General features: G+C 47.3%; 1 protein-coding gene across 1 annotated transcript in view; it reads right to left on the bottom strand.

The window, feature by feature from the left end:
* The window catches only part of EFCAB6 (EF-hand calcium binding domain 6), a 237,958-nt gene that overhangs the window by 18,128 nt on the left and 198,131 nt on the right, over nt 1-21,699 (bottom strand). Inside the window, exon 27 of the mRNA XM_041755332.1 lies at nt 1,179-1,409. Within this exon, the coding sequence (XP_041611266.1) occupies nt 1,179-1,409 (231 nt within the window). The remainder of the gene's footprint in view (nt 1-1,178; nt 1,410-21,699) is intronic.

Below are 21,699 nucleotides of genomic sequence, written 5' to 3'. Positions count from 1 at the left end.
ATTTCAGTTTTCACCAGTTATTCTCTGGGGATAGGGCACCGGCTTGTTCGGTAAGTGGAGAATGCTTGTAGTGATGCATTATCTGTTGGGGAGGGAACTCTGCTTCCATGCTTAGGTCACTGGTACTCAGTGTTATCCCAGCTGTTCGGCCACTGGACCATGGGGATGGAGAATGTGGACACTAAACCGGTGACACTACCCACCCACCAGGACTTGTTGAGCACCTGGTCTGTGCCAGGCTCTGTTTTGGTGTTTGGTCATAGTGAGATTAAGCCACCCAGGGAACCGCTCCCCAACGGCACTAGCATTTAGTGATATTGACTGGAGTCAATAAGCAAGGCAGGCCCTCAAGATGCCATCCTGATGGGAGCTGCTCTTGGCCCTGGAAGGCCATGGAACCCCAGTGCAGCAGGTTGCCAGAGCTAAAAAGAACACGGTTCAGTTTTTGAGGAGGAAACTGCTGGGGGCTCTGTGATGGGCAAGAGGGCCTCAGAGAGGGTGGCCTGGGTCCAGCCTGTGGGATGGGCATGTCACCAGCATGCCCGTGGCAGGATCCCCAGGGCATCTGAAAGCACTGGCAACAGAACCTGGGAGAGGCAGCGAGAGGGGACATGGGAGGTCCAGAGCAACTCACAGGCTCTTTGTTGACCTGTTCAGATGTGGGGAGAGACTGGCTGCCTCTTTGGGTCACACAGCCCAGGGATCATCCAGAGAAGGAAGAGGGAGAGTGGTCACCAGGGCTGAGTTTAATCTGATTTTTAAAAATAAAAGTGATGCGGGGCACCTGGGTGGCTCAGGCGATGAAGCATCTGCCTTTAGGTCATGATCCTGGGGTCCTGGGATCCAGCCCCATGTCGGGCTCCCTTGCTCAGCAGGGAGCCTGCTTCTCCCTCTCCCTCTACCCCTCCCCCTGCTTGTGCTCTCTCTCTCTGTCGAATAAATAAAATCTTTAAAAAAAAAAAGTGATATTATTTGCACCCTGATTGAAAACGTGCAATTCATACTTGTTACACAAACAAGAGGCTCCTGTGACTCCTCTTTCGTTAGCAAGACTGAAAACAAAACAACAAAACCCCCCAAACCCCTCAAGTATTTTTAAAATAGAGAACAGCCCTAAACTCTGGCCTGATGCTCATACAAGCCACTGCTGAGGATGAAGAACCAAATGCATTTCTTACTTGCTCATCTGTCAGAATTTGGACATGGCGAGCACAAATGGCCCTGAATTCATCCTTGGAGGCGGTGTACATTTTCATGGTGTCGAAGTTGTCAAACTCCTGAGCGATCGCATGGTAGTGGGAGCCCACCGCCTTGTGGAGCTGAGCCAGAAGCTCCTGGTTTGCTGTTTCCTTGGGAGGAGATGTGGGCGGTGGGTCTTTGGGCATTTTCTCAGCCCACTCGGCAGCAGTCTGGGGGGGAAAAAAGGAAGATTGATCCATTTAATAAGTAAGAAATCATCTCGTGGCTCTGGGCCCACCATCCCCGGCAGGTCCCAGGGGACCCCCAGCTTGGTGAGGAAAAGTGCCACCCAGATGTGGGTCTCAGACAGGAGCCAACCAGAGCTTTGGACTTGGCTGAAGGGGAGGCCTGGGCTCCCTCGCCATGGGGAGGGAGCCCCAGTGAGTCAGGGCCACTATAAGGGGACGTGTGGAGCTGGCCCTGGGGAGGGCAGACCTTTATTCTCATCCATTCACTAATTTGGTCTGTCTTTTGATTCACTTCACAAACACACAGTGAGTGTCCCCTCTGAGATAAGGGAATGAACACGTCTCCGACTGCTTTTATTTCTGGACATCAGTGTAGTGGATTTATACTCAGAGCAGTTAGGACTGGAAAGGCAGTTTTGATGGCCCTTACTACATGATGCTGCAGCACCACTGCTGGCTAAGTGTTCCCTTAAGCCTAAAACTTCGAGGCCCACAGGGATTTAATCCTGGCAAGTGCAGAATTTGGGGGGCTGCAGGTTGAGCAGGGCAGGGGAACAGGTCTCCTGATGCCTGGCATTCTAGACCTCTCCCTGGGACAGTCCGAGGCCCAGGGCAGGGCTTCGGGGTGCTGTCCATGGTGCCAAGGAGCCTGAAGGAGGGACGAGCTGCAGCCTGGGCTCACAGCTGCTTTCTGGAGGGAGGAGGAACAGTCTGTGGGGAAAGGGGGTAGAAATAGACCTTCTTACTGGATGTATAGGTTTATGTGCTGGCAGGAGGGCCAGGCAAGATGAGCAGGGAGGAGCCTGGGGAGGATCACAGCCCACGTTCCATATAGGGTGATGACCACTATGGTGGACAGGCAGGACAGGTGGTGGACAGGTGGGACAGCAGGAATAGCAGACAAGGAAGTTACTCAGTGATCACCAGCTGATGCTAAGATGACAAGGATGTCTGTGTTCACCGTGGGGCCAGTCAGGAGGACAGACTGAGCTCGTGATGAAGCCAGACTTGGGAGACCGGGGCTCAAAGACCAGCTATGCCCTAAGCCTCCTGTGAGAGGCCAGGGGTCAGGGGGGAGTGGGCAGGCCCAGGGAAGCAGCCCTACATCCACCTACTTGCCGCGAGAAAAAGGCCCCCAGACCAGACCTGTGGTGGCTGCCTCAGCAGCTCAGCTTCTGAAGTTTGAAGAAGGGGTGAGTCTGTGGGATGGAAGGGGACACTGGGCTCCATGAAAACACACAGCTGATGATGTATGAGAGCGGTCTCCCAACCAGGGTGAATTCTGGAATCTGGTGCACTTCCTCCATCAAAACCTGTCGTGACTGTTAGCTGTAACAGCTCTCATGACTCGTAGCACTGTGCTAAGACCTTTAAAGATTTTCACGTTTAATCCCCCCAACTAGTATTAAGACTTGGTCATGTCTTATTTTCAGCAATTCCACAGCAACACAGGTTTTCTGTGTTACTATCCTTTAGGATAGTATAACGCTACTTTATGAAGTTGCATCAAACACAGGATGCTGCTGGAAATATCCTCAAGAACATGACCCCACACACTTGGACCACAGCCTGTCTCATCTTCAAACACAGAAAGGTCAACAGAAGCTTTAAAATACATCCACTTGGAGCCATTCAAAGCAAGTGAATGCCTTTCTTTTCCCATTCTAGAAAATAAGACGGACGCTTTCTGCAGATATGATACATTTCCCAACAGTTACAGCTCACCTTCCATAGCTAAGCACATGGTTGTTTCCCTAAACATTCCAAGGGGTGTCGGTGTTCAGATTGCAAAGAAGTCTCCTCCTCTGGAAGGACAAGTTGTACTCAAAGTCTGTCTTGACACTTGGCACTTTGTGCCTGAGAAGGATGGGCCCCCAGTGGACACAATGGGGAAGGACGTGGGTGGACAAGTCTAGGATGAGGAGGGGGAGGAGTCCTGGGTCTGAGGCCACATTCTACTTCTAATATGTTGTGTGGCCCTGTGCAAGCCGTTAGGCCCCTTCCCCCTTGGTTTCCTCATCTATCCAGGAGGAATAAGGGCTAACACGAGATGGGATATGCGAGAGCTCTTTGAAAGTTTCAAAACACAAAACAAATAGGAAATCCTCTCATTTTACCAACAGATATAAGAGAATTCTTACAAAGTAGATTTTGCAACCCTGGGTTAATATGGTTTCAACTCCAGAGGAAACAGAATCATTTTTAAGCAAAATAGAGATTACTAAATTTGAGTATTATATAAATATTCTTTTATATTTCCCAGTGGACTGGAAAAGGCCTGAATAGACAGGTACCCATAAAAGAAATTGAAAAAACTGTTAAAAGAGCTACCATCTATTACTAAAAAGGTGCCAATCCTAGCTGATTTTAAGGGCAAGCTTTATCTCACTTTTAAACAACAGATAATTTTTATATTAGTCAAATTATTCCAGAACACACAAAGGAATATACACTATTCCAACTCATTATATATTTCCCTAATTCTAAAATATGATAAACACTTGAAAAATATAAACCAACCTAATTTAGGGACACTAATGTGAAGATGTTAAAACATTTATTTTTAAATTTTTTTTTTTTTTTAATTTATGATAGTCACAGAGAGATAGAGAGAGAGGCAGAGACACAGGCAGAGGGAGAAGCAGGCTCCATGCACCGGGAGCCCGATGTGGGATTCGATCCCGGGTCTCCAGGATCGCGCCCTGGGCCAAAGGCAGGCGCCAAACCGCTGCGCCACCCAGGGATCCCTAAAACATTTATTTTTAAATCAAAAATCAATGAGGGTTTATTCCAAGTATAAGAATTCTTCAAGAACCAGCAGTCCTTCCAATTCCTTACATTAGCTCATGTATTGCCAGATGGCAAAAAGGCATTTAATAAAATTCAGCAGCTATTCCTGATAGAAATGGTATACAAAAGAATAAAATAGCTATACCACATAGAAATGAAATGAAGCTCCTATGTGTAATACTCTCTCCCTAAGTGAGAGGATTAGTCAGACATCATCTACAAACATATTAAATGGGTAACACATTAAAGCATTAAGGCATTAAGGTCCGAAACAAGATAGGCACACTCATTGTCAGTTCTATTCACATTTTTAGAGGCTCCAGCTTTCGAAATAAGACAAGAAGATGAAATAAACAGTATGGATGTTGAAAAACAAGATTCATCAGGATTTGTGGATGTGACTGTACAACTAGAAAATCCTCAGACAGTGAGTAAAGTGGCTGGAGTAAAGCCAAAAATACAAAAAAGCCCTACCATTTTTGGGGCAGTAATTATAACTCGTTAGAAATTGTATTGTGAAAACAACCTACACTTACGTTGGTGATAAACTCTTGAGTACTTTGGGATAAACTTCATATAAAAGCATACATGGGGACAGCTGTGCACGTTCTATGGAGGGGCTATCATATCAAAGGAAGGTTGGAATACAAAGGGACGTGTACTGTGATCCCAGGTGTGAAGTCTCCATTTCAAACGATCTCAGATTATAAATAAAGTTAATAAAATCCTAATAAAAATCTCAGTGACTATTTGGGAGAATCATCAGACACAGGGAACTTAATGTTGATATGTGAAAATAAATGTAGAATTGCCACGAAATTCTTGGGAAAGGCTAGCAATGAAGTTTTTGACCTGCCAGATATTAAAATGCCATAAACTTGATATAATCAGAGTAGAATAGCTTGGTCTAGAAACATGCAAGGAAATCAGTGGCCACCTGCTTATTAGGCTGTTAGTGGGTGAGAAATAGGTCCCTAATTGTGGCTGAGCCAGAACACCACTAAAGTAGTAGGGAATGGTGTGGCTGACTCCAAGGTGGCTTTGGGTAAGAGTGACCTCATAAGCAAGAAAGAACATCCAAGTTCCATAAAGGAAAATTCTTTCTTGTCTTTGACTCATCAACTTCAAACCAGTCTTCTGAGGTCTCTGCCTCAGTAAACGGAGACTGTCTTCCCAGTAGCTTTAGGCCTGGAGTCACCTGTGAAATATCTACCACCACTTCCAAACCACCCACAAGTCCCGGTGGCTCTGCTTTCAGTACATTATCTGGAAGCTGACCACTCCATCCTCACCTCCTGGCCCAAGCCACCATCATCTCTTGCACCAAGGACAGCAACTGTCTCCCTGCTTCCACGCGCAGTCATTTTCCTCTGTGGATGATCTTTTTAAAGTATATGTACACGCACACACACAAGTACTAACACTTGTTCTCTCGATGGAGGGATACGCAAGGGCAGAGCCATAATCACAGAGCCATAGTCATTTTCCTCTGAGGATGATGTTTCTAAAGTGCAAATAAGATCAAGCAAAACTCTCAAAAGCCTTCACTTATTGCCCAGAGTAACAGGCAGAGCTTCACAATGGCCTTTCCCAGCCCATCCCCAATACTCTCTGACCTCACTTGTGACTCTTCCTTGCTCACTCTGCTCACAGCCACCAGGCCTCCTGCTTTGCTTCAAATGCAGCAAGTGCCTTTCTGCCTCAGGGCCTTTGCACTTGTTGTTCTCACATGTCCTTCAGGGTTTTTAGAACATTCCTGAACCACATCCCACATCCCCCTCCCCTCTTCTTGCTTGTGTTCATGGTGCTTATTGCTTTCTGATCTCCTATATAGTTACATCTTAACTGTCTTCCTCACCCTAACAGAAGAGAAACCTCATGAAGGCAAGGACTCTAGTCTTTTGTTCACTGCTGAATTCCCAAGTGCTTAGCACAGGCTTGGCGCACAGTGGGATCTTGATATTTGTTCAAAGAAAGAATGAATAAACAATGCACCTATACAATGGAAAACATCACAACCAATAAAATGAATGAAGTGGGAGGATTCCCCACACTCTGCTCTGGGCCTGGTTAAGAAGCTCTGACCTTGACAAGATGCAAAGACATGGAAATGAAAATAAGACTCAATTTTTTTCTTCTAACAAATTGGCACATTTTTGATATTAGATATCATTACTGGAATAGGTGGAATAATTTATCTGAAGCCATAAAAAGTTCCTACCTTTTGACTTAGAACCTTTCCTTTTAGGACTCTCCTTAAGGAAATAAACAAGGTGAGCTCATGGAATTATGATCATTACAGGATTATTTACAAAACTGACAAGATTTTAAAAAATTGGCAACACTTTAGATGTCTGACAGTAGGAAAACAGTTATAGATTTCTTTTTTTTCTTTTCCTTTTTTTTAAATTTTTTTTTTAGGATTTTACTTATGTATTTGAGAGAGTGTACGCCAGTAGGGGGGAGGAACAGACACAGAGGGAGACACAGAATTTCAAGCAGACTCCCTGTTGAGCATGAAGCCTAACGTAAAGACCCTGAGCCACCCAGGCCAGGTGCCCCAAGATATGATATTTCTATAGGGTGGATTACAATGTAGCTATTTAGAATCTTTTAAGGAATAATTTAATAATATGGTAAAATGTTTGTGATGTACTAAGTGGAAAAGGACCATAAAGTGGTCCCAATGACCATGTGTGATGTGTGCACACACATACACATGCATAAACACACACATACACACACACACACGAGTATTAACGCTTGTTCTCTGGGTGGAGAGGGAAGCGAAGCAAAGTCAGAAGGATGATTGGAGTTCCCTAGATGGGGGCTTGCTGTCCCTGACAGTCAGGGGTCCTGATGTCTGGGGCTTGGGACAGTCTGGTTGTGAGTCACACCCCTGCTCTCCACCTGTGCATGGATCTGAGTAACACCGGAGTCCTAAAGCCCCGGGGGGATGCGTGAGCACCTGTGCTGGGCACACATGTGGCACACGTGCACACACTGCCCTCACAGAGAATGAACGCTCACTGCAAGCCTGGGAGTACCGTCCTGAGTCTTTTGCGAACACTCGTGGGATGTCTGCTGTGTGCCAGGCACTCTTCTAGATACCGGGGAGGTAATCCCTACATAAGATCTCTACCCAGGTGGAGTCTGGAGGGGAAGAGAGACACCAGGGCAAAGTCTGACGGGCGTGCAGAGAGATTCTAAGCCGGTTGTGTGCACTTGGAAGGGGGCACTGTGCCGTGAACACAACTGGCCTCCCTCAGGAGGAGACGACTGATCTGGGAAGCGAAGGAAGTGCAGGTGGAAGTCAGCTGAAAACCCAGAGCCCAAGGCCACATCCTCACTCGGCAAGGTGGGGAGGCTGAGGACGCTTGCAGTCAGGAAAGCAATAAAGGCGGCTGGCTTGCAAAGTCAGGGCTCTTCCCAGAGGCCCTGAGCCAAAGCCGGAGGCCCCCCACCCTCTCCTGGGCCAGGAGGGCGGGAGGCCAGGGGCACACATGGACACTCTCAAGGAGAACAAAGCAGCACGATTTCCTGTCCAGGCACATAAGCGTGTAGGTGACTAAAACTTCTCACCAAGGTAGTTTTGCTGACAGAAATGTTCTTCTGGGGGCACCTGGGTGGCTCGGTGGTTGAGCATCTGCCTTTGGCTCAGGTCATGACCCTGGGGTCCTGGGATCGAGTCCCACATCAGGCTCCCTGATGCCTCTGCCTCTCCCTCTGCCTCTCTCTCTGTGTTTCTCATGAATAAATAAATAAAATCTTTTAAAAAATTCTTCTGCTGCCTGCAAACATAATTATTGTGTGTTCACTGCAGGAAACTCAGGAACTACAAAAACGGTACAAAGAATAAACAGAGATCACCAATAACGCCACTCCCTGCGGCACCACCATCATCCCCTCAGTGACCAGGGATGCACCGCTGACCTGGGGGTCCCTGGGCCCACAGACGTGACCGTCCTGCTCCTCTTGCCACATGGCCCAGAGCTCGGCGGCCTGTCAGGGGCAGAGCCTCTTGGCTCTTCCATCAGGGCACATAGGGGCGGAATCTGTTAGGCGCCCATATTCTGGTTCTCCTCCTGCTTTTTAACAAAGCCACTCAGCCACCAAACAGCCTCGCTCCGAGTGACTGAAGACGCCAGGGAAGAACAGATGGCTCTTGGTCTGGCGCTTTTGTGTCCCTGGCACTTCTCACGTGATCATTATATCTGAATGGGGAAAAAATAGTGCTTTTTTCTATAACTAGAAGGAATGTTTCTCCTAATCAGAAAAGACACCACTATCTTCTGATGCAAATGTCACTTTTCAATACTAACTAGGCTTTCCATAAAAGGCATCCTCAGGCTAGGATTAGAGCTGTGACACCAAGAACTACAGGGTAGGGACCAGGTGTTGGGCACCCACCTTTGTCCACACTGTTGTCTGGAACAGGAGCCGCAGAGCCTGCCCCTTGTGCTCCCGCCTGTGGCCTCTCATCTGACACCTGTCTGCACACCTGGCTGTTCTGGACACTTTTAAAAAACAACAATAATAATAATAAAAAAGTGGAATCTTACATATCATAGGTCTGACCTGATTAGAGAAGGAGTAATATATTTTGAAGGAATTTTCTCTCATCTACTCAAGGGCATTCATGGAGCCTTGTTTTACCAAACAATTGTCCCTCTTGATGTTGCAGAGAAATATGGACCACCATGGCCAAGAAGAGAACTCCTGGTCCCCTCTGTGACTTTATAATGTTAGCAGAATATGTAGAAGAAATCAGGTCCCAATAAACGAAGCACACAATCATCAAAGAGCCTATAAATAACACGGAGTGCTTTTCAGTTTCAAATGGATTCATAATCTCATTTAGTAAAAAGCACAGCACAGTTTTACAGTCTAAACCTGTGGTTCTAAATCCTGCCATTGCATGGAATCACCCAAGAGGCTGCCCCTGTGGGTGGGGGTCAGAGGGAGGAGATCTGGGGTGGAGAGGGTCAGAGGGAGGCAGCCTGGTGGAGGGGGGTCAGAGGGAGGAGGTCTCGGTGGGGGTCAGAGGGAAGAAGTCTGGGTGGGGGTCAGAGGGAGGTGGCCTGGGTCGGTGGGAGTCAGAGGGAGGAGGTCTAGGTGGGGGTCAGAGGGAGGAAGTCTGGGTGGGGGTCAGAGGGAGGTGGCCTGGGTGGATAACGGTCAGAGGGAGGAAGTCTGAGTGGGGGTCATAGAGAAGCGAGCCCGGGCCTACAATGAATTCATCTGGGGCCCATGCCTTCCAACCAGCTCCAGGGCTCTTCTCTGTCCTGCATCCTGGTATCTCTGACACAGTCTTGGGCACTGACTGGGGTCTCTCCCAGCGCACACAGCTTCTAGCTGAAGAGCTGGGGAGAGCCCTGTAGGCACAGTGCTGGGATCCCTAGCCCATGTCCCTCCTCCCAGGCCAGGTCAGACCTGCCATCTCTGTGTACCTGGCACCAGCACGTGAAGAAGGGGCCGGCCTGCCCGGCTGCTGCGGGAGCACAGCTGGAGCAGTGGCCCTGGTAACCTCAGTCACAGACCTGGATGGAGTATAGTGGCCAGGGACACTGCTCAGGCAGTGGGTGCCGTGGAGGGCGAGGACAGTCATCCATCAACCAAGGGCTCTGGGGCTGGCCAGAGCTGAATGGAGCTAAGCTCTGCCTTTTTCTTGTGACTTGAGGAAGACACACACCCCTCTTTGCCTCATTTTCCTCCCAGGGATAAAAACAAAACCATCTCAAAAGGCAGGCCCGGGATTTCAACAAAATGACACTACACAGTGCTTGGCCCCATGCCTGGCAAACATGGGCCACGGTTGTTGCTGCTGCTGCTCCTGGGAGCTGTTATTCCAGATATTTTTGCCTGAGTCTGACAGACCTGGGTTTGAGTCCCAGCTCCCAGCTAACACGTTTCTATATGAGTAATCACAAAGGCAACCTGGCCCATGCTAGTGCCTGTAGGTCAAGCCACCTGCCAGGGTGGTGGAAACCAGGTCGGAGATGTGGTCACGTACCCCAGGAGCCTGGGCAGGAGCCCAGGTACATGAAGCCCTGGTCTTCTGACCAGCTGCCCTGAGCACTGGGCAGCAGAGGGTGCTAGAGGCAGAGTCACAGGCTCAGATTTAGGATGGCTGAGTAACAGCACTGCTCTGATATCCTCTGGCTGGTGACTTCAAGGAAGTCACTTCATTTCTCTGGGGGTTGGTTCTCCATCTGTAAAGCAGTGATAGCCACAGCACTGGAAGAGAAGTGCCCTGGAAGAATCATCCAGGAGAAGCCTGACACAATCGGGGAGCACACCATCTATTCCAGGAAGGTACTGTACCAACCCGTCTGAGATAAAGATGAATTAGCCTGTCTCTGCTGCAGAAACGCACACTTGAAGGGGTGGGGGGAGCTCCAAGTGAGAAGCTTGCTGACCTAGCCCAAACCTGACCAAACCAAGGGGAGGGAGCAGCACCTGGGGAAAGAGTTAAGCTGATCGCAAGAACCAGCTGGAGACAGGATGTGCTCCAGAGGGTTAACTGGGTTTGTTAGCTCACATGCTATGTATCGTACTCTTCTTCCAACAGTTTGAAAAGGGAATGATTCCAGAAAAGAGCCTTCTAGCATCCTGTCAAGTTATGTCCAGCCACGATCTTGGCTAACTCATGAAATCAACTTTCCACTAAGTCATATTCCAAACAACTCTTCTAGATAACAGGAAGAGAGAACACAATAGGGAAGAGGTGGACTGTTGTCGAATAATCCAGGAGAGCAGGAAACGGAGGTACGCATACATTATTTCCTGTGGAATACTGCATTCAAGGCTCACTCTCCATAACTCTCCCTGTGTCCACGTCCTTTGCCATGTGACTTTGGGGTTCCTCCCACTGAAGAAGGTGGGAATATGGCTTTGGATTCAGCTATGGGACTTGCTTTGGGCAAGGGAATGTCAGCAAGTATAATGTGGCCAACGAATATAAAAAGCACTTGTGTGACTGGGCAAGCCCTCCTGGGCTGGGGGTGCTGCCTTGAGAACAGGCCCTGGGCACAGCACCGGCCTGAGGAGGTGAGAATACGTGGACCAGAGATGTCCCAGGCAAGCCAACCGAGCTGGGCTAGCCTGGATCAGCCACCCTACAGAGGCAAAAATGGAATAAATGCTCATTGTCATGGAGGTTTTGTGGTTGTTTGTTACCTACTGATAGCTGACCAATACAGCTCTGAAGGTCTAGTTAATAAGAAATAAAAATGGGTGAACTCAGAGTATAGAGAAAAGAAGTAAGCTATTTGGCCCCAATGGTTTTCTGGCTATTGGTGTTCCTTGACAATGGCACATTGCTTGGGTCCTTTGCGACTGGAGCAAAAGGCCAGACAACATGGTTAGCAAGTCCATTCCAGCTGTCGGATGAGAAATATGCTGGCATATTTCACTATAATGAAGGTTAAAATTAGCTAATCAGACTGCATGATTCTTCCCCTAAGTTTTGTTCTGAATACTTAGGGATATGATTACATAGTTTTCCTATGATTCCTTATAGGAGAAAAAAAAATCCTAAAACTCAGAGTAAGAATATAGCAGGTAGCAAGCCTCCTAATTAAAAATATTCAGTAAAGAACTCCTCCACTTCCTTTTAAAGAATAGCATAATTACTTCTAAGAATTGAAAAATTGCTTCATTTGATCAAATATTTTGATTAGCAAAGAAATTAATTGTACTGTAGCTTCATTTGTATTTACAGTGAATAAATGAATGTTAAAAATAACAACAGTAGCAAAACTGCCTGTCAAAAAACAAAAAACAAAAAAATAGAACGTAAAAAACCCAGATGAATATAAAGTGGAAGCTCTGTGTGCAAGCACACTGCCACAGACCCTTACCGCCAGACTGAGAGCCCCCCCCCCCACACGCACGTGACAGCAGACTCTTGTCTATCAGGAGGTCTTGAGATTTGAGTGATCAGTGAATTGGTGCTGATAACCCAGCATGCTGTCTGCCAAAGTTGGGGAACAATACTAGAATTCCAGGCATAGACAAGGTTTCCCGGTGGCATGACCACTGCCCAGACCTGAGATCTCTTACCATGCAAGAATTCTTTATGGGCAACAAACAACGGTCAGTTCAAAGATGCTTCCTTTGGAAAGGCTGTAACCAAGACCAGCTTCTGGTCAGCTGAACAAAGGTTTCCCTGAGACCCAGTGCTGGAGGCCACCCCTCACTGCACCTCCATCATGCAGCTTCTTGGCTAGGGTATTACAGAAGTTCCTCTAATTCTCAAATTGCCCTGTTGTTTAGACAGAGTAAGCAGGCCTGGGCTTTGAGAGGTCAAGACTCTCCTGCAGTTGGTCCCCAGGCTACTCTCCTGATGATGATAGAGCTCAAGATGGTCTGATGTCAAAGCTATGCTCTTCCCACTCCATCATGATTCCAGCCACCTCCCACATGCATGAGAACTCAAGCACCTACCAGTAATAGGAAGGTGACAACTCACACATACGATGAGGGCTTAGCTGCTGTGCATCAGGCACTGGTCCAGGCCCAGGGAACAGGGTTAGTGGAGGGCAGGCTGACTCCCTGCCCTAGAGGAACTGGAGCTTCTGGAGATGCCTGAGGAAGCAAGCAAGGAGGAGAGACGTGCCCTGAGCCTGCCTCCCAGAGCCCTTCTCCCTCTCCCCTCATCTCAAGTCATGCTACTCATGCCACAGGGTGGGCCTTTCCCCACCTGCGTCCCTGCACATGCGGGTCCCCACGCCCAGGAAGCCCCATCTCCCAACATCCAGACTTGGCACAAACTCATCAAAACTGTTTGCACCTGTCTTTGCCCTGATGATGTAGAGTAAATCCTCCTTCTCCTTCGGTTCCAAGCTCACTTCTGTCCTACAGCTCGGCACTCACAAAGGATTTATCTGGATGCCTTTGCAAACGCCCAATTCACAAACCCTTCAGTAGCGTGAAATTGCCATAAAATGCAGAGAAATAAAGCAAACATTGGAGCCACCCCTTCGACCCTTTAATGATTCAATAAACTCATGGATGAAGTCATTTATGAAACTATTAAAATAAATTCTTCCACTCAAATAAATTCCACACCATATAATCACATCATTACTAAACATTAAATGTTACACATGCACTCACCGAAGTAGGAGAGAATAAAAAAATAATGAATGCAAACATTTGGGGTTTGCTCTGTTCGGAACCATGCAAAGCTCTTTCCACATCAACCCACTTAACCCAAGTAGCAGCCCCACGGAGTGCACGTGAGGACGGCTCCCATCTGCCAAGTAGGACTCTTGAAGAGCGTGGGCCTGCTGGCCCTGCACTAGCTGTGTGACCAGGAACGGATGCTGTAATCCCTCTGTACCTCACTTTCCTCAACCACAAGATATGGATAATAATACTACCCACACCTTAAAAGGCTGTTAGGAGGTTGGCTTGGACCAGTGCACGGCTCCAAAGCAATATGCGCATCCACAGGGATGCTGGAATCTGACTGCGGGTGACAAGATGGCCATAACTGGCCAAGTACAATCACTAAAGGGGTGGGTGCCTTGCTCTTTCCTCTTCATCTCTCAGCTTGGGCCATCCAAATTCAGGCCTCCGAAAAAGGCAAGAGATGGAACTTTCTGGTTTGTATACCAATGGTCACAGCCCTTTCTGCCGGAGCAGTAGTCACTCCCAGGTTGAGTGTGTCTACCTTTCTTCCCACCTGCCCAGCCCCCAGGGCGGGTCCAGTGCCTGGCACACATTCTTATCCATTTGTGCTGAACATCGAAACTTAAGATTCTTTCAGCTGAACGGGGCATCTAAAGCCAGAGCATAAATAGCTCACCTACAAGTTAAACACCTAGGCATAAGACAAAAACGAAGACACTTGTGCCATCTATATTTTGGATTTTCTCTGCAAGACTTCTTTGGGACAATGACTTCTTGGGTTGACTCCTGGCTTCCTGATATGGTCATGACCTTGTACAATCAATGGTACAATTCAACTCTGGTTCTTAAATGACTCATTGTAATTAAATTAGACTGTCGTGGATCTGGAGGGACAAATGAATGGGGGCCTGCTTTGACTGGCCAGGCCACAGTCCATCTATTTTGAATACCTAGGTGCCATCCCACTGATGCTAGGAATCAAGAAAGGATGCCAACTCAGATTGGAGAGGGCACGCTTGTGGAAGTGTTTTGAGAATGCCAGAGGGAGCGACAGACACAGGGTGGAGCCTTGGAGGAGCTGGGACACAGAGGTGGACAACAGCCAGTCCCTGCCCCCCAGGAGCATGGAATGTTTGGGTCTGAGAAAATTTACTCAAACTTATAGTAACTACCTTACTAGAGATTCAATTTGGGTATGCCTTCTTCCAAACCTTGCAGACTGGACATGATCACATCATTGTCTGCCTGAAATAGTTTGAGAGGGGGTCTGTTAGATGGAGAAGAGGGGACAACGTGACCACCCAGGGAGAAGCCAGCCTGGTGTGGCGCCCTGCACATTTCTGCCAGGGGCATCAGAAACCAGGCCACGCTCCCTTTGGTGACCATCCCTGTCCTGCTTCCAGCAGCGTCCTACCTGGCAGCTGCTAGAACAGAGCGCCCAGCCCCAAATCCTTCCCAGGAGGTGGCTCCAAACCCAGGCGCCACCCAGGATGTGTGGGTGGAGGAGCCATAAGAGACGAAGATCTGGGATAGTTTTTAACCTTGAAAGAAAGATGCTGTGTATGCCAAGTGGCAGTCAAGGTTAGCAGGTTGTACACCTAATTCTTCATCTCTTGGAACAATGTTATTTTCATTCTGTGGCTTTTATCATTACAGATGGCTTTTAGTGGGCTGTCTGCATTAGTGCAAATATTGGGTCAGCACTAGGTCTGGTGCGACGCCAATGCTCAGAGGAAAGACACTTGCTTGTGCCAAGGTACCAGGACTCTCCACCAGTAGGGCAGACAGATAGTTCACCAGAGTCAAAGGCCCAGAGAGGGGAGGTAGATGGATCCTGTCTGTCTGGTTCTATGAGGTGCCACCGATATTCAAGCTTGGGTGATAGTATTCCTCTTCCTTCAGCTTAGGCACGGTGAGCCCAAAAGTCCCTCCCCCTGGCCTGTCACCAAGGCCACCCCAAGTGCCCGAGTCGACCTGAGCTCCCCCTCACATCCTTCCATATCCTCAGTGGTCTCTAGAACAACAGGTGGTAAATGTTGGTTGGCAAGTAGAGAGCAAGCGAAATTTAGAGGAAACATTTAAAAATCACTGAAATTATATCAAGAGGACTTACCCTTTTTTGCCATCAGGAGCAAGAGTAAGTAACAGTAATAATACATCTTAATACTTTACTTAATTCATCCCCAATAATCTTAGAGCTCTTTCCTGAAAAGGGAACTCCCCCATTTTTTTTATCCATTCATTAAAAATACATGGACACCATTATATTTACAATAAAAAGAAAGATAAATCGAAGTAACACTGTTGGCAACTAACATAAATACAATGTTCATAAAAGATTACAAACATTTTGATGGCTTTATAGTTCCTTCTGCGGTTAAAAACTACAATCTTAAATTCTCTCTCGGAAAAGCCTGTCTTCAGATTATTTAACATACCACTGAATGACTTTGAAGACTGTATATTATAAACACAAAGTAAGGGAATATCTCATTGGCTCTCCGTGCAGTATGATGTGACAAAATAATTACTCTGCCTTAAATAAGGATGCGTTTTGTTAAAAAAAAATTCCATTATTTCCATGGTAATAAAGTAGAGAGATTTTATATGGGTTTCTGGTATGTCTTTTAAAAATTCTATTTCTGCTCTGAGCGGTATGTTTATATTCACAGAAGATACTGAAAGTGCACTTTAAGACTTAAGAGAAATGTTAAGCAAGAATGATTTTCTAAAAACAAGGTGATCCACTATATTTTGCACATAGCATTTCGAATGTAAAATGTTTTCCCCAGAAGTGAAAAAGGAGTATTTGCCAAGGATGGAAATTCAGATAACGTTTTCACCCAGTTTGTGGGAATCATATGCAAAGGGTACCGAAGCTGTCATTCAGTATTTGTCCTTTGTCTTCTTTTAAACTAAGCCGCTGGGTAAGATCTCAGTTTCGCTTCTTTGATGCACCCTAGGTGACCGTTTCTCATCTGGGGTGTGATGGTGTGGCAGGAGCAGGGAGGCAAATGCCTTGCTCCTGTCTGCAAAGAGGGGTCCCCTTCGTTTCCCCCAGCTCAAAGGTCTCTGGACCCACAGGAAACCCTGAGTGGCTCTTAAAGCCGAGTGTGGCACCACAGGAACCAAGCCTGGGCTGGGGTAGGTGGATCTGCACTGGCCCCGGGCCTGTGACCCCTGCTTTGAGTGGTGCTTAATGAAGCAGCAGAAGGAGCGAGGAGGAGACCACGCACCACGGTGGAGCTGCGTACCAGGATCCGAAATTAATGCAGCATCTGTTCTGAGAAGCGCTCAGATGATTTTCACATGTCATGTGTGACAGGCATATGAGACAGCAGATCAATAGAAGTTTTGGAGGACAGATTTAGCAGGCTCTCCAATATAAGAAACGTATTGTGAGTAGGTGTAAAATTGTCATCTCTACTCTCTGCATACTTTCAATCTACTCAAGGCCTTACAAAACATGTTAACTACAATTCCAGTTGTTCCTTTTCCAAGAACGGACCGGGTTTGGCGAGGGATTATTCACGGTGAACCTCCTTTGCAAGAAGCGGTGCCGGCTGTCTTAATTACATTTTGGTGATCTCCTTTTAATTACTTGCCTCCCATGCGTCCCCTAGAGGGAAAGGATGACTGGTATCATATTTAATGAGCGTGAGGAGGATGCATTAACTATTCCTATTATTTGTTACTTCTTTTCCCTCTACTAAAAACACCAGCCCAGGATGAAACTTTAGAAATGTCATGATGAATACAGGCTCGGCTCTCCCATAGCCTCCTCCCCATTCCAGCCACCTCGACTAAGCTAACTCAAGTCCTTGCTCAGACGTCTCACTGATCTCAAATGGACTAAGCTCTCTGGTACAAAGATCAAAGGGCAGGGGTGCTGGTCTGTCCCTGCCACCACCTCCGCAGACATCTGTAGATAAGCAGGAAGAAGGAAAACCCCCACATGGCTTGCTCTGCCTCGGGCCATCCATGGTCACCCCACATCAAGGGCCCACACTCCACACTCTCATGCTTTCAGCCTAGAAGTCCCTTGATCTGCCTGTCCTCCTGGCTAGCGCACCTCTGCCCAAGGATAGGCTTCTCAACAAAGCCAAGGAAGAGCAGGAGGAGGGCCATGAGGTGGGCCCCGGCGGCGCCATCGGTGTCCCCAGCCCCGGCCTCTTCTGGCCCAGTACACCTGCGCCTGTCCCTAAGCACCTTCCCCATCATCACTCACACTTCAATTAATCAGAATGCCTCCCCACAACAATGTTCAGCTCACTGTTTTCAGAGGTGAAGGAGACGCTTTGAAGGAAATCAGGACACGTTAGGGAAGCAAGCTGGCAACACGTGAAGCTTTACCCTCAGTAGGGTAATTCCAGAGTGGGCAGAGATCCTCGTGGAGACCCACGAGGGAGGAAGGCTGTGACCACGCTGAAGCTGGAGCCCTCCCTCTGCTGGCGGGTGGCTGGCCTCTGGACACCGGGCTGCAGTGAGGACTCCAGACGGTCAGGCACTAAGCCGCTAAGAGGGTCTGGACTCACACTTCCGAGTGCTCACTAGGGGCACGCCAGCAGCGTTACCAGGTACCTGCAGGGCCAACACCAGGGGATGGACTCAACCCATTAGCACAGCCCTGTTCCAGCAAACCACCCTCTCCTGCTTTCTTTCTTCCAGAAGCCAGGAAACTGGGGTCATTCCTGACCCTCACTCCCTCACATAGCGTGGATCAGCAAAGCCTGTCTGTTGTACTTTGTGTCTAGAATGGAGCTACGCTGGCAGCAGCCTTCCCCCAGGCCGTGACCTGCCTCTCTGCTCTGGCCCTTGGCCTCATGGTTTCTTCTCCATGCAGCTGCCACAGTGACTTTTCTAAAGTGTAAGTCAGGTCACCATTCTCCTTGGCCCCACATCATGATGCTCCTCCAGCCCTTGCTTCATGTTACTGAGAGTCAAAAGCATGACAGTCATTTACCATGACCCCAAACGACAAGGCGCCTGTCCCATCCCTCCCTGACTGCATTTCCTTCTCTCAGGCCGAGGGCAGCCACACATCAAGCTGATGGGATACCCTCCTTGGACTAGTTGTGCCCCCTGATGCCCCTCCCCTAGAGATCATCTGCCCCCTCCCTCACCTCCTCTGGCTCTCCGCAGCAGCCTTTTTAGACACTCTCTCTGTCCTGCTTTATTTTTCTTGGCAGCATGTACTGGAATCTGCACAGGATACATTTCTCAGTTTGGCTCTCCCCGCTCCCTAGAACACAAGCCCCTGGAAGGCAGGGACCATGTCAGTTTGGTCCACTGCTGGCCCAGCACCAGCCCAGTGCCAGCACATGGCAGGCCCACAGGAAGCGCTGCTGGATGGAGGAGTGAGCAGATCCACGCAATGGGATGGCACACATCAAAGGCAATCTACGTTCTAGAGAAGAATCAGTAGCATGGAAGAGGCCACTGACAGCGCAGTAAGTGAAACAGCAGGCTCCAGGGGAGACCCTGTGGGGGGATCTGGAGGAGAGGAGGGGAAGCAGGGTGAGAAGGCGAGGCCTTATCTCTCTACCCACTGGTCTGTGAACAGCATCCAGGAGGGTTATTTAGGAAACTGAAGGGTGACCCAGAGGTAAGAAGGATGCAGCCACTCTGGAAAACAGTATGGAGCTTACTCAAAAAGTTAAAATGAAGGTATCCTATGACCCAGCAATTGCACCACTGGGTATTTACCCCAAAGATAGAAATGTAGTGATTCAAGGGGCACCTGCACCCCAATGTTTATAGCAGCAATGTGCACAATAGCCAAACTATGGAAAGAGCCTAGATGTCCATTGATAGATGAAAGGTTAAAAAAGATGTCGTGTACACACACACACAATGGAATATCACTTATCCATCAGAAAAAAATTTTACCATTTGCAAACGATGTGAGTGGAACTGGAGGGTATTCTGCTAAGCAAAATAAGTCAATCAGAGAAAGACAATTCTATGATTTCACTCATACTTGAAATTTAAGAAACAAAACAGATGAACATAGGGAAAGGGAGGGAAAAATAAGATGAAATCAGAGAGGTTGACAAAGCATAAGAGACTCTTACTCTAGGAAATAAACTAAGGGTCACTGGAGGTGAGGTGGGGGGACGGGGTAACTGGGTGATGGGCATTAGGAGGGCACGTGATGGAATGAGCACTGGGTGTTATATAAGACTGCTGCCTCACTGACCTCTACCTCTGAAACCAATAATACACCATATGTTAAATAATTGAATTTAAATAAAATTTTAAAAAGAAGATTTGCAGCAGCAACAAGTTACAGTGACTGCTTTACAGGGAGCAGGGCTGAGGGGTGAAGAGTTGATCCAGTGATCTCTCCTTTTAATGCTCTCTCCACCATTCAATTTTCTCTCCACAGGGCATATATTACTTTGATATAAATACAAAATGATTGTTAAAAAAAAGAGTCTTGTAAGAATTGAGAAAATCCCCAACAACCCCCAAATTAGCAGCGTATACGTTCTGTCCTTGACCCCATTCCCAAAAGATACATGTATAGAAAATAGGATCAGAAGTAAATATACCAAAATGTTGACAGTGGCTGTCCCTGGGGGCGACTTTAATTCTGTCCTTCAAAACTACTGGAATATTCCAAACCATGTAAAATGGACATAAGTGACATCTACAAATTATCAGCTTAAACCACATGAAATTGTCAGTACTCAATCACTCATAGCTCTAAAAATGGGGATTTCATATGCTTCAACCCAACAGAAAAAAATATTTTAAAAAATACGGGGCTGTTTTCAAGATCAATAAAAGTATTCCTATCTTTTGACTTTAGTTATTTTACTTCTTTGGATTCTTTTCTTTAGGAAAGAATCCAAAATGTGGCTATAGATTTACACGTAAGGTGTTCATGGCAGGGTAACTTACAATGGCAAAAGCTGGAAAAAAGTCTTAATGCTTAAAAATCAGGAAGTCAATGGAATGCTACACAGACGTTTTAACCCATGTTTGGAAGACCTTCCAGTGACACGGTGCAATTTAACATGAAGGAGAAAAAGCAGGATCCGTGGATATGCAGCCAGTGTTGCCTCCATTGTGTGGAAGAATACATTTGCACACCCGTGTCCACAGCAGCAAGATTCTTAACAGCTAGGACGTGGAAGCAACACCAGCATCCCCTGACAGATGAACAGATAAGCAAAACATGGTGTGTCCCTACCATGGACTATTATTCAGACTTAAGAAGGAAGGAAATTCAGACATACGCTACAACATACATGAACCTTAAAGGCATGAGGCTAAATGAAGTCAATCAGTCACAGAAAGACAAACATCGTGTGATTTTACTTACTCAAGTAGTCAAAACCAGAGAGACAGAAAGTACAACGGTGGTCACCACAGGCACAGGGCTGGGGTGGAGGGGTTATGGGGAGTTAATTAGTGTCTAACAGGTACAGTTTCAGTTTTGCAAGACGGAAAGAATTCTGGAGGACGATGTTGATGGTTGCACTGCAATGGGAATGGATTCTAATACCACTGAACTGTTCACTTAAAAATGATTAAGATGGTAAATTTTATCTTAAGAGTATTTTGCCACAATAAAAGAATTGGGGGGAAATGCATTAAAAAGAGAAAAAGATGTCCAAGGCAGTGTGGCACATAGAAAGGTGGTCAGCTCTGGAGCTGAAGCTGCCTGGTGTCCATGCTGGGGGAGGAGGCTCGGTGGGAACCTGTCTTTGGAGCCTGTCCGTGTCTCCGTGCCCTCCCCCATCGGGAGAACAGCTGGGGTGGGGGGACCGGCCCACACCCAGTGTGGCTGTCTTGCTGGCACAGCATCATCATGGGGTTTAGAGCCCTGTTTGCTTTTTCACACATTCCTGTATTTTCTGAAATTTCCACAATGAATATGTCTTTCTTTTAAAGTCAGGAGAAATGGTAGGAAATATCAGAAAGGGAGACAGAACATAAAGACTCCTAACTCTGGGAAACGAACTACGGGTGGTGGAAGGGGAGCAGGGCGGGGGGTGGAGGTGAATGGGTGACAGGCACTGAGGGGGGCACTTGACGGGATGAGCACCGGGTGTTATTCTGTATGTTGGCAAATTGAACACCAATAAAAAATAAATTTATTATTAAAAAAAAATAAAGTTAGGAGAAAAAGTATAATCATTAAAAATAGCGAGGGTCACCACAAACAGAGAGAAAAGACGAGTCACAGGCCAAGAGGAGGTATTTGCAACTCACATCCCAACAAAGGACTGGAAACCCTTTCACAGCCAATGAAACCTGAATGGCTCATAACACAAGAAAGCGTCCAGCCTTCCTAATATTCAGATGGGTAGGAATTAAAACATTTGGTGGTACC

This window comes from Vulpes lagopus, chromosome 5, assembly GCF_018345385.1.
Source record: "Vulpes lagopus strain Blue_001 chromosome 5, ASM1834538v1, whole genome shotgun sequence".
In the NCBI taxonomy this organism is placed as follows: domain Eukaryota; kingdom Metazoa; phylum Chordata; class Mammalia; order Carnivora; family Canidae; genus Vulpes; species Vulpes lagopus.
The sequence above is the reverse complement of the archived record's forward strand: the minus strand, read 5'-3'. Positions and strand labels throughout refer to the sequence as shown.